The sequence below is a fragment of the Salvelinus alpinus genome, chromosome 10 (genome assembly GCF_045679555.1).
Source record: "Salvelinus alpinus chromosome 10, SLU_Salpinus.1, whole genome shotgun sequence".
In the NCBI taxonomy this organism is placed as follows: domain Eukaryota; kingdom Metazoa; phylum Chordata; class Actinopteri; order Salmoniformes; family Salmonidae; genus Salvelinus; species Salvelinus alpinus.
Window position 1 is genome coordinate 34,485,531 of NC_092095.1, and position 27,239 is coordinate 34,512,769.

The following is a 27,239-nucleotide window of genomic DNA, read 5'->3' on the forward strand; positions in this document are numbered from 1 at the left end:
TGGAAAGATTCTGTGGTCCAACTTGTCTTTCCTGAACAGCAGAGCCAAGTACAGGGGGAGAAAAAGACGGTGAGTTCTAAGACATGGAGTGCTGCCATTTTAGACCAAACGGAGCCGTCTGGCAAAGGCACCAAACAAGACTTTCCGAGCCTGCTGCCAGACACACGTTACTGTAATAATGGTTGCCAGTTATTTAAAAGGTGAAACGACAAACTCCTCAGAAGGAATACAACCTTGTCCCTTGATCACAGCACAACTCCTGCTGAGATTGAAACAAGTCCTGCTGAGACTGAGGCTGTCCTAATGTGGACACCGTAAATGTCTACGTTGTCTGGTGATCTGTATTGTTACCTTGAAATAATATTAAATTATTAAATTATTTCATCATGATTTATTGGAAGATAATGATAACGCCTACAGTCCCTATTTTTCCTGACCTTTTTGGGGAAATTGGCCAGTCGTTCGCCAAAAGAGGGCGCCATTACCGTCCAATCAGGCGCTAAGAAGGTCCTACCTGTACTATATCTTGACTGTAATGACAAAATATTTTCACACAAGACTCGTGCCAAAAAATGTATGCATACTACTATTTCGGGAAAAGACAGAAATATTAGACAATTCAATATCAGACATTAGCATAGGTCATTAGGAGCGCGCAAAGTGAGCGCGCAAGCACAAGCAGCATATGACTGATAAGGATAGCGCTTTATCAACAGATTTGATGGTTGATTGTAAAAAATAAAAATAAAAATTAATGAAAGAAACTGCCTTAGAGTTTGATATGTCCCTGTTGTGTGTCACAGCAAAGGCCATTACTATGTAGTTATTGGTGGATACCATATTCCAGAATAGAGAATACGCGCATCAACTGCGAGTCTGGCACGGTATTGTTGCGGGACTGGTGGTTTGCACTGACTGTCAAAAGCAAAACACTATATTAGTGGTGGGGAATTGGTGTGACGAGGGAGCGGGGGCAGCTCACCGTCCTCTCTGAGAACGCAACTCACATTACACCTCTTTCCCGGGTAGGAATGAGACCTATGTTTGCGGAGCTGGGATGACCTCAATATTTTGAACCGTGTTGCTTGTTTTAGTGGTGGCTAGGGTCCTCTCTCACTCACCCACTCGCACACACACACACACACACGCACACACACACACAAACAAAACACCACACATCACATTTGCCGTTTGTAAACCAGCGAACAGCGCAGACAGGGTTTTCTCTGCAGAAGGCTGTCTTGCAGACTACACTCGAGAAGAGTTACGGAGTGGAGTGTACGTTTTGGACCCCCTACGACTTTGGTGTATAGAAAATACATTCTAAAAAGAGGAGCAGTGCAATCAGTCGTGAATCTCGGATATGGCGGGGTTGAAAATATTCAACCTTGTTGTTGGAGTTGTTTTAGTTTTGCAGTCTCTTGGAAATGCGTTTCACGTGCCTGGAGGGGACCTGACAAACGGTAAGAAGACCTCGCACTACCTAATATTTTCACCATGAAGACCTCTCCATATTTTCATAGACAATGATAAAATATAACACTATGCATGATGTCCTGTAGAGGAACGTTTACCTTGCTTTATGTATTATTGCCAAGTGCGCTGTGGTGTAATATGGTTCAATATGGTGCCATTTTTTTCACTATAGCTCTAATGGTGTACAATAATGAAACGAGGTTATTTGTAGACTCATTTACTCTATATTCGACTGTCTTTAAGATTGTCAGAAAATGTTTTGTATGGCAAAGACCAACTTATATGATAACCTAGAGTATATAGTTTTGATTCATGCTGTGATATTGCGATTTACAAAAAATCTAACCATCACCATCCATGACCACCAGAAATAATTTCCATGTTTTTTATCACGTTGTAAATGGGTTATAAAGATTTGTGTGCTTGTGAGGGTTGATGAGATTCGTGGTGTGCGTCCGTGTGTGTGTGTGTGTTCTGCGCGCGTCCGCGTTTGAAGACTGCTGTTATTGAATGTGTGCAAGCTATTGTTCTCTGCTATTTTTATTTCAGTGATCGATCCAGCTGTTATATAGGCTACGTCAGAGACTTTATTAGTCTTACTAGAACAATTAGCACAGCACAGCCTGTGTCCCAACGTGTTGTCATAGTTATTTATATAATAGTATATTGTAAAAAGTGTTGAATTTTTTTCTCGTTTTACATTATCACATTTAATGTTTTAGATGTGATTCATGAAGGGCTCGATGAATATAGCAATCTAGGGTAGGATTTTTGAAAATCAAATAAAAACGCTTTACATTCACATTTACATAAAATCTAACAACCTGCAGTCTTTGGCCCAACTATCATGTTCACAAAATCCTTCAATAAATGATTGTCTCCATGATAGGAAATAGCAATAGGGTTTTGGCAGTGGTGCACCCCTTCAACCTTCTGAGTTTAAATGACTTAACAGGCGCATCTCAAGTGGTCCAGGTATGTTTTGACATCACACAGGTGGGGGGGATTGGCCTTTCCTCTTGTGCTTCTCCATTGTTCCTCAAGTAAGGTGGGAGGTCGATGGCATCAGATTTCCATTACACAAAGTAATCAGTGGCGGTCCTTTTTTTATTTCTATTACAGCATATTGGATGACTGTCATTCATATTCCATTCACCTAGTTCAATTGTAAAAGCGATAGGTTTAGGCTACTACATGATATTAGAATTTAACCTATACCCATCATGCGGTTGCTACAACCTAGCCAATGAATGAAAGTTTACAATGTAAGTGCACACAGGTTGAGAGAAAAATTGGAGGTTACAGACAGTGACACATTCAATGCCGCCTTGCACACTCTTGCCATCTAGCTGATATAGGGTGTAATCATTACTCCAACAGTTGCAAACGAGAGTTTTTATTGGACAAATTCAGGTATGTTCATCCCTGTTTTGTTCCATTTGCTTCCGTTTTAAGAAACGTTTTTCAACAGAATCGGTGGAATTAATACACCCTTGATCACGTGTAAACACAGTTCACTTTCATAGTAACCACGTTGTATTCCTTCTCGCATCTATGCACTCTCCTCCTCTCACCTTGTCCCTTTGCTTCTGGACTTCAATGCACAACACATCAGCTGTATGTGACCAGGCGAAAAAAACTTTCCAAGCCAACCCATATCATAACCGCCACACATAGCCTACATCGTTGTCACCATATTAGCTAAAGTAACGTCATAGCCAACATAGCTAATAGAACTAATACATTAGTAAACCTGCTACAATCATGCAGTAACATTACAGTTTACAGTGAGTAAGCAGTTACACCGGCGGGCCCTGGTGGCAATAAATTAGTAAAACCAAAAGCTCACCATGACTTGGAAGAGTTCCAGTATTGTGTTGGATAGTCATAGCCAGCTAGCTAACATAGCATCCCTCTGTTTGAGCAGGTTGTTTGAGTAGGCTAAACTAGCTAACTGCATTTGCTAGCTAAGTAAGTGATACTGAAATTGAAAACAAAATGACGAAAACTCTCTCGACCTCTATTTCTCTCTTGCTTCTCCTTCATTTTGGAGGAAATTAATTTGTTCAAAACTGTTCTTTCTCTCTCTTTCAGTTAACTACTCACCACATTTGCACTGCAGTGCTAGCAAGCTGTAGCTTATGCTTTCAGTATGTCAGTTCATGCTGCAAGAGCTCTGATAGGTTGGAGGACGTCCTCTTGAAGTTGTTAATTACTGTGTAAGTCTATGGAAGCAGTTGAGAACCACGAGCTTCCTAGGCTTTGTATTGAATTCAATGTACCCGGAGGAGGACAGAGGCTAGCTGTCCTCCAGCTACACCATGGTGCTACCATACAGAGTGCTGTTAATCAATTATTTGGTGACGTGATTATATTTGTTTTATCTAAAAAAAGATAACTTTTTGAATGTTTTAAACATTTTATTTTCATGAAATTCAATGAGGATGGTCCTCCACTTCCTCCTCTGAGGAGCCTCCACTGCAAGTCATTGAATTACCTACTCCTTGAAATTTGCAGTTGTCTAAAAATATATATATATATTGCTCAAAACATTTTATCCTTTAGTGTGTGGTCTCAAACCCAAACCCTAGGCAACACAGGGAAAAGGGGCTGATTTCAATGATTGACTTGGCATAGAGGAACTATGTCAATACTTTATCCACTTGAATAAAATACAAAATAGCTAGCAAGACGGAGATCACAGAGGTCATTTTTAAATGAGTGAACTTCGCAAGTGGCTAGTTTACACCAACTACCTTAACTAAAACCTCTGCAAAGGTTTTGCCTGCAAACTTGTTTTGAATCATGACGTTCTGCCTCGTGATTTGTCCGCAGAATTTATTTTCTCTCATCGACGAAGTTCCTCTATCCCAAAAGAGTCGCAGTGTTACCTAGGGTTTGGGACTATTTAGTGTGTGTACTTTACTATATTTATACTTGGGATATCATTTAACAGTAAAAGTTCAAACCTCACTGGAGGACGTCTGTTGTGGAGTGTAGAGAGATAAGATGTGCAGGTATTTAAGCTTTATGGGAGAGTTGCTCTTTCCTCTAAGTTTACCTAGAACAACCTGTACCAGTCTGTCAGTCTCCACTTCCAAAGTTCAACAACCACACACTTTTAATCAATAACCATAATTTAGAGTAGCAAGTATTGATATTCCTGAAGGAGATGCAAATCTTTAAATTGAGTGAGGAAACTTGATGATCCACACTCTCCAGTATGGGTTCTAGTGGACAAGGTCATACTGTCCACCAGGGCCCTAGTGGGTGAGTCCACCTAGGGAAGACTACAATCTCCACAGGCCTCTAGCGGATGTATAGAAAAGGTGGACTGTAATCAGGGTTTGACTGGTGCAGAGTTCAAAGTGCCACCTTGGCTCATTGATAAGATGCAGATGAAATGAGGTCAGGAGATGAAGCAGGGATCCAAATAGGGGGGTTTATTGCACAGACATATGAGCACATGGGGAAAGGTTGCAGGATAACGTTGTAGTTTACTCGAGAAATTCAGGAGGGAGATAAACACATGTTAACATACAAGCATGACTGACAAGTGCAAAAGGGATAAATAACAAATGGATCTTACTATACATGGACTGACAGGAAATTAAAAGGATCTTAATATGAACATTTATACATGTTCTTCAATAATGGAAAGTACTCACTTGTCAGTCACACACCACATGGAAAGGAAAACATAAGCTGGCTGCCCCATGTATTCACCAACAGGAATAAGGAAGAATGGAGCAAAAACACTGTTGCTTAAATAGTCAATGGTGCTAATGAGCAATGGAGACAGGTGAAGTGAGTGGCAAGGGAGGTGCGGGAAAACCAGAGGTGTGTTCAATTTGCTTGAACGTTTGCTACGTTGTGGAACGGTTTGTACTAAACGACACGTTTCTCCAAAATGTTTTTGTACAGATTTTGAGGTACTTTTGCTCCCATTTGGTGAGCGTGGCGAGGTGTGGCTTGAAGCAATGAGTGATGTATTTAAAGGGCAGTAGCCATGCTGACAGCGTTCCCCAACCCACAACCCAATCCCTCCCCCATTTTCAACTGGTCGTGTAGTACAGCATCGTTTCCGTTCATTTCAACACAGCCCATGAGCCTTTGTAACAGGGAAGACTCCAATCTCCACAGGGCTCTTGTGGATGAGTCCATACTGTCCACACAGAGAAGACTCCAATCTCCACAGGGCTCTAGTGGATGAGTGCACACTCTCAAGTTAACTTATTGAGAACCTTATGCCAACACTGGTTCTGTTTGCAGACATGCTCCCGTTTCCCAGAGACTATTAATTGCTGGCGGGGGAATTTCATCACATATCGGATAGTGGTTAGAGAAATGTATGGTTCCTGACAGCGACAGTAAATTAAAGCCGCCTCCGTGTGTCTGGGGGCATTTGTGGAGAGCTCTTCTGAATGCGTGTCTTTATTTGAGAGAGAAAAACAACTATTAGTATGTGATTGTTTGAAATGTACATGCACACACACGCGTGCACACGCACAGCTTTGTTTTCGTGAAATTTCAGTATAAATTCAAAATCATTCAAAATCATATTTTCCCTAACCGCTAAAACGTAACGCTTAACCTAACCCTAACCCCAAAAACCCTAACCCTAACCCTAACCCTAACCTTTACCCCAAAACCATAAACCTAACCCTTAACCTGAAAAAAGTTCTTGCTTTCCTACCTTATCACACACACACACACACACACACACACACACACTAGATATTGTGTTGTCTTTCCTGCACTATTCACCATGTCAGGTACTTTGTCTTGGTTTATGGAGCCAAACAATCTCCTTGGTCAGCCAGTGTTGCATGTGGATCATCTGACATTAGATCCTTGTTAGAATAATCATGAGCTCACGCTCTATCTCGAGAACTCAGGATCTGGGCCTTTCAGAGATAAGGTGTGGATTAAAATGTCACCCTGAGGTTATAGAATCAAATAATTACCACGCCATCGATTCCAACCACGACCCGTTTTTCCTCAAATGCAGCAAAGTTTTCCAACCTCAACAGTTACTAGCAAACACATGGAAAGGGATCTATCTGTCAACGTCTAAAAGGCTGGGAGAAATCCACAACTTCAGAGATCTTTCCAGGTGCTGCTCTCTCTGCCTCTGTTCTATATAGGGCATTATTTTTAGAGTAGCTATCCAGTGAGGTGCATCCCATGTCATAGCATTGACTGACCATATTTTATATTGTATGGCAGGGGATTTCAACTGGGGATCTGTAGCCCCCTAGGGGTCCGCTGAGTTACTGCAGGGAGTCCCGCAAAAAAATATCGCTAGCAACAACAGAATAAACAAATGTTGAATTACATACCTACGGTAGAAAAGAGGACAATGTTTCTTGCTAATGATGTGAACTTTATTTTTCAACTACACACCTTGGAGCCAATTACACTCACTGGAATATCTAACATAGGCTTTGAAAAAGCACATGTGAATAGGCTACCAGTGCCTATGGCTGCTTGTAAGCTTTCTACACTTGGACATACAGTGCCTTGCAAAAGTATTCATCCACCTTGGTGTTTTTCCTATTTTGTTGCATTACAACCTGTAATTTAAATTGATTTTTTGGGGGATTTCATGTACTGGACATCCACAAAATAGTCCAAATTGGTGAAGGTAAATTAAAAAAATTACTTGTTTCAAACAATTTTAAAAACGGCAAAGTGGTGTGTGCATATGTGTTCACCTCCTTTGCTATGAGGCCCCTAAATAAGCCCCAATTACCTTCAGAAGTCACATAATTCGTTAAATAAAATGCAATCTAAGTGTCACATGTTCTGAAAGGCCCCAGAGTCTGCAACACCACTAAGCAAGGGACACCACCAAGCAAGCGGCACAATGAAGACCAAGGAGCTCTCCAAACAGTTCAGGGACAAAGTTGTGGAGAAGTACATATCAGGGTTGGGTTATAAAAAATATCTGAAACTTTGAACATCTCACGGAGCACAATTAAATCCATGATTAAAAAATGTAAAGAATATGGCACCACAACAAACCTGCCAAGAGAGGGCTGCCCACCAAAACTCACAGACCAGGCAAGGAGGGAATTAATCAGAGAGGCAACAAAGAGACCAAAGATAACCCTGAAGGAGCTACAAAGCTTCACAGTGGAGATTGGAGTATCTGTCCATAGGACCACTTTAAGCCGTACACTCCACAGAGCTAGGCTTTATGGAAGAGTGGTCAGAAAAAAAGCCATTGCTTAAAGAAAAGAATAAGGAAGCCCGTTTGGTTTTCGCCAAAAGGCATGTGGGAGACTCCCCAAACATATGAAAGAAGGTACTCTGGTCAGATGAGACTAAAATTGAGCTTTTTGGCTATCAAGGAAAACGCTATGTCTGGCGCAAACCCAACACCTCTCATCACCCCGAGAACAACATCCCCCCCCAATGAAGCATGGTGGTGGCAGCATCATGCTGTGGGGATGTTTTCATCGGCAGGGACTGGGAAACTGGTCCGTATTGAAGAAATGATGGATGGCACTAAATACAGGGAAATTCTTGAGGGAAACCTGTTTCAGTCTTCCAGAGATTTGAGACTGGGATGGAGGTTCACCTTCCAGCAGGACAATGACCCTAAGCATACTGCTAAAGCAAGACTCAAGTGGTTTAAGGGGAAACATTTAAATGTCTTGGAATGGCTTAGTCAAAGCCCAGACCTCCAATCCAATTGAGAATCTGTGGTATGACTTTAAGATTGCTATACACCAGCGGAACCCATCCAACTTGAAGGAGCTGGAGCAGTTTTGCCATAAAGAATGGGCAAAAATCTCAGTGGCTAGATGTGCCAAGCTTATAGAGACATACCCCAAGGGACCTGCAGCTGTAATTGCTGCAAAAGGTGGCTCTACAAAGTATTGACTTTGGGGGGGTGAATAGTTATGCACGCTCAAGTTTTCCGTTTTTTGTCTTATTTCTTGTTTGTTTCACAAGAAAAAATATTTTGCATCTTGAAAGTGGTAGGCATGTTGTGTAAATCAAATGATACAAACCCCCCAAAATCTATTTTAATACCAGGTTGTAAGGCAACAAAAATGCCAAGGGGTGAATACTTTCGAAAGCCACTGTACATTTTTGCTAACACATGGCTAACCATCATTTAACCAGCTAAACAGCTGCTCTTAGTGATAATGTGTTTGAAATAACCTTTCTAGCCAGTGCCGCCTTCACGTGCATTTTCGAAACTTGGACATTGCCGACTTGCTAACTGGTTGAACGTGGCACGTGTATAACTACAACCAGTCGGAGATGTCATGGTTTCCTAGTTCCGACTAGCAAGTGAACACGGCATAGGAGGCTATGTTAAAGTTTACACTTTCAATTATAATGTGGGGAGGTCAAAATAATAAAAAACAATCTACCAAATCTATTAATTTTAGAATGTTGATAACTTATCCTTGCCATTATCATTTACCTGATTATTAGACAAGATGTTCATTTATTTATTTTTTGCTAATAAATGATGGGGGTCCCTGGGTTGCTAGTTTGCCTGGGACAGGGTCCCTGGGTAAGAACAGGTTGAAGACCCCTGTTTTATGGCGAGTAGAGTCTTTCTCCTTTCCTAGATAGTACATTAATAATAGACAGGGAGTAAAAGACAAGAAATACGATAATGAACATCAACATCAGACAGTAGATCACATGCTGGGTGTTGATGAACGGTGGTGATTCAACATGTAGAATCATTGGAAGATTCATAGAAAATGATGGCCGATGATCTGTGGTCAGGAGCGATAGGACGGCCACCCGCTGCTTTACACTGTCTTTCCAATCTGAAGTTCACTGATATCTGGAACCATGTTGTGTACAAATCACGTGGAGACTTACTCACACACTCTGGTTCTGTCATTAGCCAGCATCCACAGCAGCAGAGGACAGGGAAAATAAACACATTTTATTGGCTACAGCCACACACACACACGCACAGCCACACACACACGCACACGCACACGCACACGCACAGCCACACACACACACACACACACACACACACACACACACACACACACACACACACACACACACACACACACACACACACACACACACACACACACACACACACACACACACACACACACACACACACACACACACACACACTTCCTCTCATAGCTATCAGTGAGAGGAGCTGTGGCTTACATCTGGACGGCATTAGATGACCCCATGGGCTCAACACATTTCTTTGAAACATTCCCACTCATCCTCATAGCCATGGGACGTGATGCTTGTGGGGATGCCAGTGGCACGCTCACACTGATCAGAACAGAACACGGAGGTATGATTTTGGGGTTAATTCTCACTCCGGTTCCCTCTCAGAGAGAGATAGTGTAGGCCACTTCAGTGTGTGCTGCTCGCTAACGATGCGGTCTGATTTAAATGCCTGCGTTGACGACTGTTAATGTGCTAAGATTGTGGTTGTTTGTGGAATGCCATGTGGAAGTGGAGTGCTCTGCTGTGTGGGATTCAGGGACAGTGCTGTTCAATGCTACGTTGTGCTATGCAGAGTTGAATGGGTTCTCAGTTAGCGAGTGACTTAACCATGACAGGCAGTTATCCACGACCCTAGTTCTGGGACCCCTGCTTCTCATCCATCATAGTGCCACAGGCTGCCTCCGTTCTCACACACACACTGATACACACACTGACACACACTGACACAGACAGATACAAGCCACACTTGTGCGCACTCAGACGCAGAGTTGATGCAGTGGTTTCTTAGCAGCGCCACACATAACCTTCAAAAAGCGAATACAGTTTTGACCTTCACGGCTAATACAGTCTATCTAACTTTTCTGGCGAGGTGTCTTACGGTGTCTTACTGGCAAAACGGGTCACAAAAGAGCTCTTTCTGTCTGTTCTGAAAGAAAATGATGTTGAGTCAGAAAGAGGAGAAGTGCGGGAAGTTTATAAGCCTTCTCGGAAGGAATTTCTCTCTCTATCTCTCTCACTGCACATTCTCTATCCGGTCACAATGAACCAGGATGCGTGCCAAATGGCATCATATTCCCTATGTAGTGCACTACAGGGCCGTTAGGGCTGCTTGGGCAATTTGTGATGCAACTCCAGTCTCTTTATTGGCTCTCTGAAGCTTCCATGAATGGACGGACGGGGGTGGGGTGGTAGGAGCCGAGGAATGGGTGGTGTGGGTCATTGTCTTTCTTGCTCTATATGTGGTGTCAAGCCCTTTATGCCACAGAGGACCTCGATGGTGCGGTCCCATACTGCAACAGGGCAACACCAGGCTCTCGCGTTAGTCACACCACGGACCCTGTCATCTCGGGTCCGCCCCTTCGCTCTGTGAAGAACCCCTCTAGATGTAGGGGGGTAGGGGGCATGGGATAGATCTTTAAGGGTAGAGCCAGAGAGAGAGGGGCGAGAGGTGCTCAGTAGGTACAGAGACAAAGTAAAGAAGGCAGTGGTTAATGAAACCCGGTGCAGTTAAGCTGCTATTTATGTACAGCTATTGTCTTTCATGCCGTTTCCAATCTCTTTCGTGTCCGTCTCTGCCCTTTGTCTCACACAGTCATTGTCTTAGCCTTTTCTTAGAATTACAGTAATCACTCTCAGTGGGGTGTGTTTTGTGCTTTTTTCTTGTGTTTTTTAGATAAATATAAGCACTTAAGACTGGATTGGGTTTATTAGGCCCCCTATAAAAGGTTGAGAAAGCAGGAATTGGTGGATTGAAGGATTGGTGTTGGCTATAAGTGACTTTTATTGAATAACCTGGATCTGAATGGGCTTAACTGAGTGCCCGCTCTGTTAATAGAACTGAAGTGTTAGAATTCAATTCGCCATGCATGATAAATCCTTTGATAAACAACCCAGCAGGAAAGGCTTATCATAGTCTATGACAACTGATCTCAGACCAGCCACCAAAACGGAGTTGAATCCACAGGTAGAGCCTTATCTGTCGTCTGGCTGTCCCAGCATCTGTACGATGCTTCCTTTGGCTCAGCTGGATAGTCTTAACAAGAAAGATAAATGTGTTTCTGAGATGGAAGGATTTTGCACCAGGCTTCATTCGCATGCAGGGCAGATGTGAGTGTGGGATGACAAAGGAGGAGAGGAGATTTTGGGGAGAGTGCACTCCCTTACCTCTCCCCCATATTCTCCTTTCTTTCCTGGGCATGCAAGGGTACTAGTGTAGAGGGGTGATAGTGTGGAGTGAGTTGGGGATTGTAGTATGCAAGACCACATGGTAATAGGGCACGGGCTATAAATGGAAGTATGTTGCACCTGTATAGTCTGTTCCGTGTTAGAAAGGCCATACTCAATCATGTACGGTTGCATGTTGTCCTCAGCGATCAACAAAACCATAGGAAGTAGCTGAGCTCTCAAATACCTCATAACTGCTGGAAATGGCAGTATCATAGAGGAAGTACCTGAACACATCAGTCGTTCTGTCGGAGGAAAAACGTCTATCTCCAAAAATTACACTTTTCCGGAATGTGGGGAAAAACATATTTTGAACCTACATTAATGAAACATTAGGAGCAACTTTTGATACATTTTCTTGGTCCTACAGTCATGACATTGTCAGAGTACATAAAGGGGCAGTGGGTAGTTCTTCAGACAGTGATCCAGCGTTACTTTGATCTTAGCTGAAGCAACATCTTAAAGCAGCCAGCCAGTCAACAGAGAGATAAAGGAGCATAGCCCTGAAACGTGATACACTTCAGCAAGTAGAACACATTTCCCTGAGTTGAACTAAGAGTCAGCTCTGCAGACTACTGGGTTTTACAAGAGCAGAGAGAGCAGCTCGCTGCCTCGGAGGAACTGTCTGCCTGTGTAATGGTATATCAGCCAGTTATGTGTTGTGTTGTCTACTCTGTATACTCCGTATTAGTGGTCCCAGGTGGGTAGCGTCAGTTAGCACGCCGCCTCAATGAGGTAATGCATACAAAACGTATACTCACGTGACTGTAAGTTGCTTTGGATAAAAGCGTTTGCCTGATGGCATATTATACAGTACCAGTCAAAAGTTTGGACACAAACTCATTCAAGGTTTTTTTTTTTTTTTTTACTATTTTCTACATTGTAGAATAATAGTGAAGACATCCGAACTATGAAACTATAACACATATGGAATCATGTGGTAACCAAAAAAAGTGTTAAATAAGTCAAAATAGAGATTCTTCATAGTAGCCACCCTTTGCCTTGATGACAGCTTTGCACACTCTTGGCATTCTCTCAACCAGAGGTAGTCACCTGGAATGCATTTCAATTAACAGGTGTTAATTGAAATTTCACAGCATTCTGTAGCGATATGCCATCCCATCTGGTTTGCGTTTAGTGGGACTCTCATTTGTTTATCAGGACAATAACTCAACACACCTCCAGGCTGTGTAAGTTCTATTTGACCAAGAAGGAGAATGATGGAGTGCTGCATCAGATAACCTGGCCTCCACAATCACCTGACCTCAACCCAATTGAGATGGTTTGGGATGAGTTGGACCGCAGAGTGAAGGAAAAGCAGCCAAAAAATGCTCAGCATATGTGGGAACTCCTTCAAGACTGTTGGAAAAGCATTCCAGGTGAAGCTGGTTGAGAGAATGCCAAGAGTGTGCAAAGCTGTCATCAAGGCAAAGAGTGGCTACTTTGAAGAATCTAAAATCTAATACATATTTTGATTTGTTTAACACTTTTTATGGTTACTACATGAATCCATATGTGTTATTTCACAGTTTTGATGTCTTCACTATTATTCTACAATGTCGAAAATAGGCAAAATAAAGAAAAACCCTTGAATGAGTAAGTGTTTCCAAACTTTGACTGGTACTGTCAATATATTTTTTTATTAATGCTGTGGAACATAGATGGGACATCGGGTTGTTTGTTTGGGACGGACCCCGTGGAGAGGGAAACCGAAAACGTCCTGTTAAGTGTGTGTCTGTGTATTTGTGTGTCTTTTCTCTCTCACTTTGTGTGTCTGTGTGCGTTTCTGTATGTGCGTATATACACCACTCTCTCTCTCTCCATCTATTTTGTGTGTGTTGAGTATTGACAGTTATATACCACTCTCTCTCCATCTCCCTCTCCATCTCCCTCTCGTGCTTTGTTTTGTGTGTGTGTGTGTTGTGTTGACAGTTATATACCGCTCTCTCTCTGTCTCTGTATTTCTCTCTTTCTCTCTCTCTTAATTCAATTCAGTTCCATTCAAAGGGGCTTTATTGGCATGGGAAACATGTGTTTACATTTCGAAAGCAAGTGACTCTGTCTCTCTCTAACTCTCTCTCTCTTTGTGTGTTTGGTGTGTGTGTTGAGTGTTGATAGTCATGGGAGAGTGTGGAGTGTTGAATAACCCATCTGGGTGTTTCATGAAGGAGGGCCAGGGCCTTCAGGGGCCTTTCAGTGTGCCCAGGCATGCTGAACGGAACACAAAGGGCCAGGGGAGGACCATCTCACCACGGCCCGTCAGCAGGCTTCATTTCCCCAGCCCAGCAGGAGCAGTGGCTTCCCTTTGTACCAGACCAAGCTGTGTCACTATCTGGGGCTAACAACATGATGCGACATGTCTTTGTAGCATGTGTGTGTGTGTGTGTGTGTGTGTAAGAGAGTGTATTTAGGTGTGTGTTTGGTGTTGTCATTCTCTCAAAGTTTTATTTTCCCCTCTTCTTTTCTCCAGCACTAAGAATATTTTCTGTAAAGTTAAACAGAAACCTCTCTCCTGATCCAATGCCAACTGTATCCTGATCTATTATTTGAGTTTTAATATCAAACTCGAAATGATAATCACCAGATATTTTCATATCTCATATTTATTTTTTCCTTTTTCCTGTAATATGAAATGAAACCTGCCAGGAATAATAATTCAGTGTAAAAGGTAGGACGGTTTCCAAACAAGTTCCAAGGGTATCCAGCTTCCCAGCTTCTCACGTAGAGTCGTTCTACTGTTGACGCTGCTCTGTACGCAGCGATATTAGTGGTAAAGATGTTTTGAACTGTCTGCAAGTACAAGCAGAACTATGGGATTCCTTCGTTCTGGGAGCAACAACACAGTTTTTGTTTCTGTGCCTGGAAAGAGGCTGTGTTGCTGCCCAAATGTCTCTCCCTCTCCCAAACAAACTCATCCTTACAACCAGCAAACATGCCATGCAGCAATAACAGTCAATGAAGTGTGTCGGGTTAAAAGAAAATAATTCACACAACCACAAGTACATTTCTGGGTCAGAAATGGGGAGGACAGATGCTGAAATCAAAGTCATATTTTTTGTGAACAACCACCTCTGTCAGCAAATGGGTAAATATTGTCTCTCTATAACTTTAAGACATTTTCCTTACGGATAATAAGGACGATTCCCATAGTCAGTTAGCTTTGAGATGATATTTCATTGTCACATGGGTGTTTACTGTATGGGTGTTATTTTGGTTGTCGTCAGATTCTCCATTCACAGAGATGGGCGGGTGCTCCTCTTCATGTCATTTGTGTTAAATGTGATTTTATGGAGTACTAAATGCAGCAGAAAATAAATTCGCTCCGATTTAGTGTCTACCTGCCTCTGGGGGAGAACTGAGAAAGTGTGTCGCCTATCGTGTGTGTGGGAAAGCAAGAGGAAAACTTTGTTTGGTCATTTGTTTGTGCATACTGTATACTGCAGGCTAAGTGACTAGATGGATTACGAGCGCAGCTCTGCTTGTATGGGCTCCAAAGTTAGGCTTGGAGTTTTCCCTAGTCACAGGGTTAGAAAAAAACTCCTGTCCCTAAGTGTGATAGTTTCACTGGTGATCTACTTAGTGGTTGCTGTTTTGGTGTAGGCCAGCCGATCAGGAGATACTTAGGGACTCTGAGGAGCTGACTGGAAAGGGAGGATCCTGGTTCAAGGACTCGCCAACAGTGTTTGTTTGAGCGAATGCTCGCTGCCTGGCGCTTCTGATCTGTCCTGATGTTTCCCAGCTGTTGGGACCCTGCCCCTGTCTAAATGGGTCTCAAATGGCACCCTATTCCCTATACTATTTTGGACCCTGGCCCATAGGGAATAGGATGCCATTTGGGACAATGTCTGTCGGCAGAGAACTCATCCCTCCCTCCCCACAATCCACAGGATGTGTGTTTCTCTTGGACTCTCACTCAAACCAAATATCTACTCTGGGATTCTTACTTAACCTAATGATCATTAACCTGATGATTAGAAATATTTACACAATGTAGAGGAGTGATCAACCTCTGGCTGATATTATGACACCATGACAAAAACACAAAAAATTAAGCAAAAAACCTTCCCTGGGAGTCTTCGTTAACACGATGACTGTGATTGTTTACCGGAGTCGTATTCGAAAAAGGAAAATGAGCGTTTCTTATTAGATAAATTCAGGCTAGAGAGCTGCACTGCACCTGCGTGTCCCGACAGAAAGTATTGGGCCACCGTCAGTGTATTTCGAGCACCTCTTTGTCGCACTAATCACACACGCTCATAGGATGATTCTGCTGCAAGTTCAGTAGCCTTCCTCTCTTCTCTTGGGTGCGCGAGATAAAATATGCTTCTGCGTGGTGCCAATGAAATAGCCTGTAGGCTATATGCATGGGCAGAGAAGCATACACAGTTGTCTTTCCATGTTAATTAACTTCCTAAATATTATAGGCAATAGTTTAGGCTCCGACATTGACTGGAAATAAATATTGATAACACGTTTATTTTTTCTCCGCCTGAAATTGGTCCCGTTCCCAAAGAAAGTTGTGCAAGATTATTTCTGTTTTGTAGGCTATTTGCTATCTATTGTATTAAAAGCACCTCTGTTGCAATATTCATCAACCCTAATAGCCTAATTCTTGATGATTTATGTTCAGTATCCTATCTTTCTTCTCTTTTGCTGGGTGTGCGAGATCAAGTGCGCCTGTATGTGTAGTCTCAATTAAATAGCCTGTAGACTAGGCTATGTGGGCGGAGAAACACCGTGCAGTTGTCTTTAACTCCCCAAATGTGATGGGCTTTAGTTTAGACTCTGACATTGACTGGAAATAAATATATTTGACTCTGCTTGCAAATCGTCCTGCTCCTAAAAGTTATACAAAATGTAGCTCAAGTCAGGTAAGTGTCCACTCTCCTCCTATTTTCTGGCCCAACTCTACTCTGTTTCAAACTATGTCTACCCTATTGGCAGATGTAGGCCAATAATATCGATGGCCTAACATAATGGGTAAGAATCTCTGGTATTTCAAACAATTTATTGATCTTGCATGGCAAGAATTCTGAGACCGGGGCTGCAAAGCAAACTACACATCTAAAATAACATTGTGGGACTGCGGTTGGGTTCGGGACCAGTTCAGGTGGGCGTCGGACAAGAAGTCAGCAGAAGTGGGCGGGCGCAGTATGAAAAGAAGCGGAGCGGGACGAGTGAATCAGTCTTGTGCAGACCTCTAGTTCAGGCGTCCCCTCCCTGTTTCAGTCCGTTTTCTTCCGTTTGGTGCCTAATGTATACGACCCGGATAAACCATGCATAGGGAGGGCTGATTAAGATGTATGACAAGGATGGGAATCAACAACAGGAGTTTCTGGTAAAGGCTGTGTGGTTGCTGCCAAAGTGCTCTCAGGCTCACGTCTCTTCTTACTGGCTGCCTGGGAGGCTTCCTGTAGCTCAACTCAGACACAGAGCCTTGTTTTTGGCTTACGTACTGTAACCGCAGGTGTGTGCATGTGACTGGTAGTGACTGTCAGGAAGCTCTGCCCAGGTAACCGGAGACTCTCTCAGTGAGGCCTGTGTTAATCCTGTGGAATGCCCTGTGGCGTTTCTGAGAGTTAATTGTGTTCTGTGGAGAGAGCATTTGTCCCAATTGGCACCCTATTTCCTTCATAGTACAGTACTTTTGACCAGAGCCCTTAAGGTGCCATTTGTGACGTAGATCGGGTGCCATTTGGGACGCAAATTTGTACAGTCTGAGATGAACAAACATCACCCCTCTTGAGCCATAGGTGTGGTAGAGTTTACACGTGACTCAGACGTCCACACTACTTCAAATTCACAGGAACACTAGATCAAAGTTTGTGGTGGAGCGCAGACATTTCATAATGAATTGGCTGGTCTGAATGAGAAACGTTGGTTGTGAAAACATTGGTTGTTTTTCCTCGCAGCTAGCACCTTTATTTGCCTCAGGTTTTTGATGTTTTCAGCGATGGCCTTGGGCATCTGCTGTTGAATATTGGAAGGAGAACGTTCAAAGGCCGCTTTTGTGGTTTTCTTTTGCTTACGTTTATTTAACCAGGTAAGAAGAGCTGAATAGTATGCCTGGGTCTGTAGAGCTGTTCAAGGTCAATGTATTTTCTAAGCAAGATACAGTTGAAGTCGGAAGTTTACAAACACCTTAGCCAAATAGATTTAAACTCAGTTTTTCACAATTCCTGACATTTAATCCTAGTAAAAATTCCTTGTCTTAGGCTAGTTAGGATCAACGCTTTATGTTAAGAATGTGAAATGTCAGAATAAGAGTACAGAGAATGATGTATTTCATTCATCACATCCCCAGTGGGTCAGAAGTGTACATACACTCAATTAGTATTTGGTAGCATTGCCTTTAAATTGTTTAACTTGGGTCAAACGTTTCGGGTAGCCTTCCACAAGATTCCCACAATAAGTTGGGTGAATTTTGCCCATTCCTCCTGACAGAGCAGGTGTAACTGAGTCAGGTTTGTAGGCCTCCTTGCTCGCACATGCTTTTTCAGTTTTGTCCACAAATTTTCTATAGGATTGAGGTCAGGGCTTTGTGATGGCCACTCCAATACCTTGACTTTGTTGTCCTTAAGCCATTTTGCCACAACCATGGAAGTATGCTTGGGGTCATTGTCCATTTGGAAGACCCATTTGTGACCAAGCTTTAACTTCCTGACTGATGTCTTGAGATGTTTCTCCAATATATCCACATAATTTTCCTCCCTCATGATGCCATCTATTTTGTGAAGTGCACCAGTCCCTCCTGCAGCAAAGCACCCCCACAAAATGATGCTGCCACCCACGTGCTTCACAGTTGGGATGGTGTTCTTCGGCTTGCAAGCTCCACCTTTTTCCTCCAAACATAACGATGGTCATTATGGCAAACAGTTCTATTTTTGTTTTATCAGACCAGAGGACAGTTCTCCAAAAGAACGATCTATGTCCCCATGTGCAGTTGCAAACCGTAGTCTGGCTTTTTAATGGTGGTTTAGGAGCAGTGGTTTCTTCCTTGCTGAGCGGCCTTTCAGGTTATGTCGACATTAGACTCGTTTTACTGTGGATATAGATACTTTTGTACCTGTTTCCTCCAGCATCTTCACAAGGTACTTTGCTGTTTTTCTGGGATTGATTTGCACTTTTCGCACCAAATTACATTAATCTCTAGGAGACAGAATGTGTCTCCTTCCTGAGCGGTATGATGGCTGCGTGGTCCCATGGTGTTTATACTTGCGTACTATTGTTTGTACAGATGAACGTGGTTCCTTCAGGCATTTGGAAATTGCTCCAAGGATGAACCAGACTTGTGGAGGTCTACAATTTGTTTTCTGAGGTCTTGGCTGATTTATGTCAAGCAAAGAGGCACTGAGTTTGGTAGAGGCACTGAGTTAGAAGGTTGGCCTTGAAATACATCCACAGGTACACCTCCAATTGACTCAAATGATGTCAATTAGCCTATCAGAAGCCTCTAAAGCCATGACATCATTTTCTGGAATTTTCCAAGCTGTTTAAAGGCACAGTCAACTTAGTGTATGTAAACTTCTGACCCACTGGAATTGTGATACAGTGAATTATAAGTGAAATAATCTGTCTGGAAACAATTGTTGGAAAAATGACTTGTGTCATGCACAAAGTAGATGTCCTAACCGACTTGCCAGAACTATAGTTTGTTAACAAGAAATTTGGGGAGTGGTTGAAAAACAAGTTTTAATGACTCCAACCTAAGTGTATGTAAACTTAAACTGTAAATGAAGAGGAGGTCACAGGACTAACCCTGTGTGCTAGGTCTTCATATGCATAGTGCACAATATGGGGAATCGGGTCCCATTTGTGACACACATTATGTGTCAGTTGTAATGTCCCTCTGGTCTTGTGTATATTTCAAGTTGTTTTGATGACTAGGAAGTTCTCAGGTGGTGGTGAGCCACACTAATCTCATCAACAATACTCCTAATTGACTCTGATTAACTGTCTTTTGTCTACTGGACCCCGGATGACACAAATTGCGATAGAGAGCAAATGAATCCTGGCAGATTAATTACGAATTCATTAGTCATGCCATTACACACCAGTAATTGATGCGCCCTCCTCCAATGAAGGGGTCACGACAGGTTGTAGACGTGACGTCACTCAACCATCAGTACTGACTGGTCCGTGGGCGGTGAAGGGAAGGAAGCGTGGCCTGTGGGCGGAGATATCGGTGGACAGGCTCACTGTAAAGGCTGGAATGGAATTAATGGAACGGCGTCAAACACAAAGATGTGGTCTCCTTGTTTTTGATACCGTTTCATTCAATTTTTGAATCTTTTCCAGCCATTGTTATTAGCCGTCGTCCCTCCCTCATCTACACCAGCCTCTATGATCTATGGGGACAGAGGATGACTCGTCTTTTAAAACATCCAGTTCCTGCTGAGCCGAGGGGGGTTATGGGGTGTCTGGGGGAGATTGAAGGATTGAGATATTGATGAAGTGTCAGCCTGACTCTCTCCCTCTTGGGTCCTCTCCCTTCTGATAGCACTGCCAGGCAAAGTAGCCAAGGTGCCAATGCAATGTGCATTATCACGGCTCTGGCATTGTGAGCTGCTAACCAAACTCCGTCTCAGCGCCTTTTTATTAATGCAATAAATAAAGGTTTGTGGGGGATTTAATCCGAGATCTGTCGGTCTATCAATTTATCCTCTGTTAATAAATATTTTTGGCCTTAGCTTTGTAGAGCTGCCAGTAGGCCTATCAGAGGCGCCGGTCAAACATCAAGTGTCCAATCCAAAGAACTGTCTGCTCCTTGATGTATGCTGTACATTTCTTATTTGCCATTCTTTTTTGCCTTTCCCAGTAAGGGAAGTTTATGCTTTCTAAGCAAATTAGTGATTCTCTGATATCAACAAATCCCCACTGTAGATGCTATTTCCCTTTTTCTGGATGAGATGTAAAAAATGTCTGCATGCAGAGAAGTAATTTTTCTGGCAACATTTTCCTCAGTGAGTTGTTTTGGAGATGAGCCCAAACAGAGCCTGGAGAGAAATACAGATGCTGAGGGAAAGACTGTTTTATTGTCTGCACATTATTTCTGGAAGTAATTAGGATTCAACAAACTAAATGGATGGATGAACACACAGAGCTTATTCTTGTCAATAGGGGGGCGCTGTTTTCACTTTGGAAAAAATCGTGCCCAAATTAAACTGCCTCGTACTCTATTCTAGATCATACAATATGCATATTATTATTACTATTGGATAGAAAACACTCAGAAGTTTCTAAAACTGTTTGAATTATGTCTGTGAGTAAAACAGAACTCATTTTGCAGCAAACTTCCATGCAGGAAGTGAAAAATCTGAAAACGAGGCTCTGTTTCAGGGCCTGCCTATTCAATTGCCTTATATTTATCGATATGCATGCACTTCATACGCCTTCCACTAGATGTCAACAGGCAGTGGAAGGTGGAATGGGGTGTCTAGCTTGATCTGAGGTCGAACAAGAGCTTTTGGAGTGGCAGGTCAGGAATGTCCTTTGTCTACCAAGGCGCGCGAAGTACCTCGATATTGTCTTCTGATAAGTGTTCGGTTTACACGGCGAATATCTCCGGCTCTGATTTTATTTGATACATGTGATAATAACATCGTAAAGTAGGTTTTTTCAACCGAGTTTTATCAGATTATTCAACGTTTATTGGGACTTTTGGAGTTTTCCGTTCTTTGCGTCGAGAGAAAATGGGAACGTTATCAACATTGGCTAGCATTGTGGCGTGAATTCGACAGAAGAAAAGGACATTCTAAAACCAAACAACGATTTATTCTGGACCAAGGACTCCTTGTACAAGATTCTGATGGAAGCTCAGCAAAAGTAAGAACAATTTATGATGTTATTTCGTATTTCTGTGGAAAATGTTGATTCCTATTCTCCACCATTTTGGCGAGCACTGTCTTGCAATAACGCAAGCTGTTTGTTATGGTAAAGTTATTTTAAAAAATCTAACACGGCGGTTGCATTAACCTTTCAGTGATACCCATCCCGGATCCGGGAGCATCCTCATCAAAAAAGCTGACTAGCATAGCCTAGCCTAACGGGACAGGGATATCATATAATATAATTTTCATGAAATCCCAAGTCCAATACAGCAAATGAAAGATAAACATCTTGTGAATCCAGCCATCATTTCCGATTTTTAAAATGTTTTACAGCGAAAACACAATATGTATTTATATTAGCTAACCACAATAGCCAAAGACTCAACCGCATATTTTCACCATGTTTCTACCGCATAGGTAGCTATCACAAAACCGACCAAATAGAGATATAATTAGTCACTAACCAAGAAACAACTTCATCAGATGACAGTCTTATAACATGTTATACAATACATTTATGTTTTGTTCGAAAAATGTGCATATTTGAGGTATAAATCATTGTTTTACATTGCAGCTACCATCACAAATAGCACCAAAGCAGCCAGAATAATTACAGAGAGCAACGTGAAATACATAAATACTCATCATAAAACATTTATGAAAAGTACATGGTGTACAGCAAATGAAAGATAAACATCTTGTGAATCCAGCCAATATTTCCGATTATTTAAGTGTTTTACAGCGAAAACACAATATAGAATTATATTAGCTTACCACAATAGCCAAACACACAAATGCATTTATTCACCGCAAAAGGTAGCTATCGCAAAAACCAGCAAAAGATATAAAATGAATCACTAACCTTGAACAACTTCATCAGATGACAGTCTTATAACATCAGGTTATACAATACACTTATGTTTTGTTCGAAAATGTGCATATTTAGAGCTGCAAACCGTGGTTATACATTGTGAATATGTAGCAACATTTCCCCAGAATGTCCGGAGCTATTTTGGACACTCACCTAATCTGACCAAAGAACTCATCATAAACTTTACATAAAAATACTTGTTGTATGGCAAATGAAAGATACACTGGTTCTTAAAAGGTCAGTCTCCCTCACTCGGATGGCATTGACTGACTGACTGACTGACTGACTGACTGACTGACTGACTGACTGTGTGTGTGTGTGTGTGTGTGTGTGTGTGTGTGTGTGTGTGTGTGTGTGTGTGTGTGTGTGTGTGTGATAGGATGCTGGTGGGAGGAGCTACTGGAGGATGGGCTCATTGTAATGGCTGGAGTGGTATTTTTGGAACAGAGTCAAACATGTGGTTTCCATATGTTTGATGTGTTAGATACCGTTCCATTAAATCCATTCCAGCCATTACTGTGTGTGTGTGTGTGTGTGTTTCTGTGTGTGAGAGAGAGAGAGAAAGATAGCGAGAGAGAATATTGAGCAGTCACTCTACACTGAGACATCCACAGCTGCCAAGTATTGACGATGTTTCTCCTAACAGGTAAACTGATGGCACAGATGAGTTATTATGGGATAATTCTTGAGAGAGCGATAGAAAGAGATGGATAAAGATGAGGGGGAGAAGACAGATGGTGAATGAAAGAGAGAAGAGAGCGATAGAGAGAGAGAGGGAGAAAGTATTTTCCTACTAGCACTGACTTTGCTGATAACTACTTTAAGGGAAAATGTATGACTGTGGTATGTGGTTGTCTTACCCAGCTATCTTAAGATGAATGTTCCAATGTAAGTCACTCTGGATAAGAGCATCTGCCAAATGACAAAAATGTATTTATTATTTATTTATTAGTATTTTCCTATATGCACTGCTGGTAACTATACTGAACAAAAATATACAATGCAACATGCAGCAATTTCAAAGATTTTAGTGAGTTACAGGAAATTAGTCAATTGAAATACATTAATTAGGCCCTAATCTATGGATTTCACATGACTGGGAATACAGAAATGCATCTGTTGGATCAGAAAACCAGTCAGTATCTGGTGCGACCATCATTTGCCTCATGCAGCGTGACACATCTCCTTCGCATAGAGTTGATCAGGCTGTTGGTTGTGGCCTGTGGAATGTTGTCTCACCCCTCTTCATTGCTGTGCGAAGTTGCTGGATATTGGCATGAACTGGAACACGCTGTCATTCACGTTGATCCAGAGCATCCCAAACATGCTGATTGGGTGACATGTCTGGTGAGTATGCAGTGCATGGAAGAACTGGGACAGTTTTCAGCTTGCCAGAATTGTGTACAGATCCTTGCGATATGGGGCTATGCATTATCATGCTGAAACATGAGGTGAAGGTGGCGGATGAATGGCACAACAATGGGCCTCAGGATCTTGTCATGGTATCTCTGTGCATTCAAATTGCCATCGATAAAATGCAATTGTGTTTATTGTCCTTAGCTTATGTCTGCCCATACCATAACCCCCCTGCCACCAGTGGGCACTCTGTTCACAACGTTGACATCAGCAAACCGCTCGCACACACGACGTCATACACGTGGTCTGCGGTTGTGAGGCCAGTTGGGTGTACTGCCAAATTCTCTAAAACAACGTTGGAGGTGGCTTATGGTAGAGAAATTAACATTACATTCTCTGCGAACAGCTCTGGTGGACATTCCTGCAGTCAGCATGCCAATTGCACGCTCCCTCAACTTGAGACATCTGTAGCATTGTGTTGTGTGACAAAACCGCACATTTTAGTGTGGCCTTTTATTGTTCACAGCACAAGGTGTACCTGTGTAATGATCATGCTGTTTAATCAGCTTCTTGATATGCCACACTTGTCGGGTGAATGGATTATGTTGGCAAAGGAGAAATGCTCACTAACAGGGATGTAAACAAATTTGTACACAAACTTTGAGAGAAATACGTTTTTTCTGCATATGGAACATTTCTGGGATCTTTTATTTCAGCTCATGAAACATGGGACCAACACTTTACATGTTGCGTTCATATTTTTGTTATTGAAGGTGGTCTCACCCAGCTATCTTAAGAAGATTGCTCTAATTGAAGTCGCTCTGGATAAGAGTGTCTGCTAAATGACTAAAATGTAAATAATAAATAAAAATGAGCGAGACAAGGAGAACCAATTGGGAGATAGTGCTGTGATAATGATTCTCTCCCCCAATCGGTTTTCCTATCTGTCCTCGACTGTGTCCAAAATGGCATCCTACAGTGCATTCGGAAAGTATTCAGACCCCTTTCTCCACATTTTGTTACGTTACAGCCTTATTCTAAAATGTATTAAATTGTTTATTTTTATCATCTACACACAATACCCCATAATGACAGAGCAAAAAAAGGGTTTTGGAAATGTTTGCAAATGTATAACATTTTTACTGAAATATCACATTTACATAAGTATTCAGACCCTTTACTCAGTACTTTGTTGATGCAACTTTGGCAGCGATTACAGCCTCGATTCTTCTTGGGTATGACACTACAAGCTTGGCACACCTGTATTTGAGAAGTTTCTCCTATTCAGATCCTCTCAAGCTCTGTCAGGTTGGATGGGGGGCGTCGCTGCACAGCTATTTTCAGGTCTCTCCAGAGATGCTTGATCGGGTTCAAGTCCGGGCTTTGGCTGGGCCACTCAAGGACATTCAGAGACTTGTCCCGAAGCCCCTCCTGCATTGTCTTGGCTGTGTGCTTAGTGTCGTTGTCCTGTTGGAAGGTGAACCTTTGCCCCAGTCTGAGGTCTCGAGCGCTCTGGAGCAGGTTTTCATCAAGGATCTCTCTGTACTTTGCTCCGTTCATCTTTCCCTCGATCCTGACTAGTCTCCCAGTCCCTGCCGCTGAAAAACATCCCCACAGCATGATGCTGCCACCACCATGCTTCACTGTAGGGATGGTGCCAGGTTTCCTCCAGACGTGACGCTTGGCATTGAGGCCAAAGAGTTCAATCTTGGTTTCATCAGACCAGAAAATCTTGTTTCTCATGGTCTGAGAGTCCTTTAGGGCCTTTTGGCAAACTCGAAGCGTGCTGTCATGCTTTTTACAAAGGAGTGGCGTCCTTCTGGCCACTCTACCATAAAAGCCTGATTGTTTTTTTCTGGAGGGTTCTCCCATCTCCACAGAGGAGCTCTGTCAGAGTGACCATCGGATTCTAGGTCAACTCCCTGACCAAGGCCCTTCTCCCTTGATTGCTCTAGGAGGAATCTTGGTGGTTCCAAACTTCTCCCATTTTAAGAATGATGGAGGCCACTGTGTTCTTGGGGACCTTCAAAGCTGCAGAAATGTTTTGGTACCCTTCCTCCGATCTGTGCCCCGACATAATCCTGTCTCTATGGACAATTCCTTCGACCTCATGGCTTAATTTTTGCTCTGACATGCATTGTCAACTGTGGAACCTTCTATAGACAGGTGTGTGCCTTTCCAAATCATGTCCAATCAATTTAATTTACTACTCCAATCAAGTTGTAGAAACATCTCAAGGATGATCAATGGAAACAGGATGCACCTGAGCTCAATTTTTGAGTCTCATAGCAAAGGGTCTGAATACTTATGTAAATAAGGTATTTCTGTTTTATTTTTTTATACAGTTGCAAATATTTCTAAACCTGTTTTGCTTCGTTATTATAGGGTATTGTGTGTAGATTGATGAGGGATAACATTTATTTAATAAATTTTAGAATAAGGCTGTAATGGAATTTTTTGCTGTTGAAATAGTCAAGGGGTCTGAATACTTTCCGAAGGCGCTGTATATTCCCTATATGGTGCACTACTTTTGACCACTATGTCAGGAATAGGGTGCCATTTGGGATGGGACCCTCAGTAATATATGACCTTGTGACACCTCTGATTCCATCTGTATGATCATAGATGAGAGGGCCATTGTGTCACTGTCAGCGTTCTGCTTTGCACATACAAAATGAACCATTCTGCAACAGTCACTTGATATCCTTACATCAGTATGTCCATATAGAGACAAGCATCGTATTAGTGCACACAGTAGCAAAATGTTTCTCAACGGAAAATGAAAACAAGCATTTCTTATTGGACACATTCAGGTAGTCCCTCGTTTCGGCCCAACTGCTTCCGTTTAATTCGTAGTGAAAACAATCAAGTTCAACCATGGATATAAATCAACTTCCTTCAGCCCTCACATCTGCCGTGAAACCCATGGGGTGCCCAGCCAGCCCTAGAATCATTCCTCCACAGACCAGAGTGTACGCAGTTCCGTTCCTTGGCTCTTCACTCTGTCTGAATGTGATTAGTTAGCCCTAGTTCTGTTTCCCCAGTTTCCTGCCTTAACTTCCAGGTGTCACATGTGATTAGAAGGAAGCTCTTAATGATTGGCCAATCTTGCTGTTTTCTCTGGACCGACCGGGCCAATGCGATGTGTGTGTGGTTGGGTGGGTGGATGGCTGGCTGGGGATGTGAGTGCAGTTGACTCAATCAATCAGCTTCTCACATCATATCACAACTCTTTATTTAGCCTTCCAGGCGACCGTGGAGTAAGAAAGACAGACCTTGAGACATCTAAATCACCCATTTTCAGTCGGAGTAGGGTTGCAAAATCCTGTTAACTTTCCCAAAATGCCCAGTTTGAAGATTCCCATAATCAGAAGGGAATGAGCAGGAAATCTGTCCATCAACCAGGATTTTAGGAAAACCTGGAGATTTTGGGAAAGTTCCTGGAATTATTTAACCCTGTTGTGGAGTCCATCTATAGGAGAATGGATCAGTATTCGAGCATGCAGGTGTCATAGTGT

At 42.5% G+C, this 27,239-nt stretch overlaps 1 protein-coding gene across 1 annotated transcript in view; it reads left to right on the forward strand.

Moving 5' to 3' along the window:
- The first annotated feature begins 956 nt into the window (after positions 1 to 956).
- The window catches only part of LOC139531977 (plexin domain-containing protein 2-like), a 176,073-nt gene continuing 149,790 nt past the window's right edge, over positions 957 to 27,239 (forward strand). Inside the window, exon 1 of the mRNA XM_071329044.1 lies at positions 957 to 1,463. Coding sequence (XP_071185145.1) covers positions 1,364 to 1,463 — 100 coding nt within the window. The 5' untranslated portion in view covers positions 957 to 1,363. The remainder of the gene's footprint in view (positions 1,464 to 27,239) is intronic.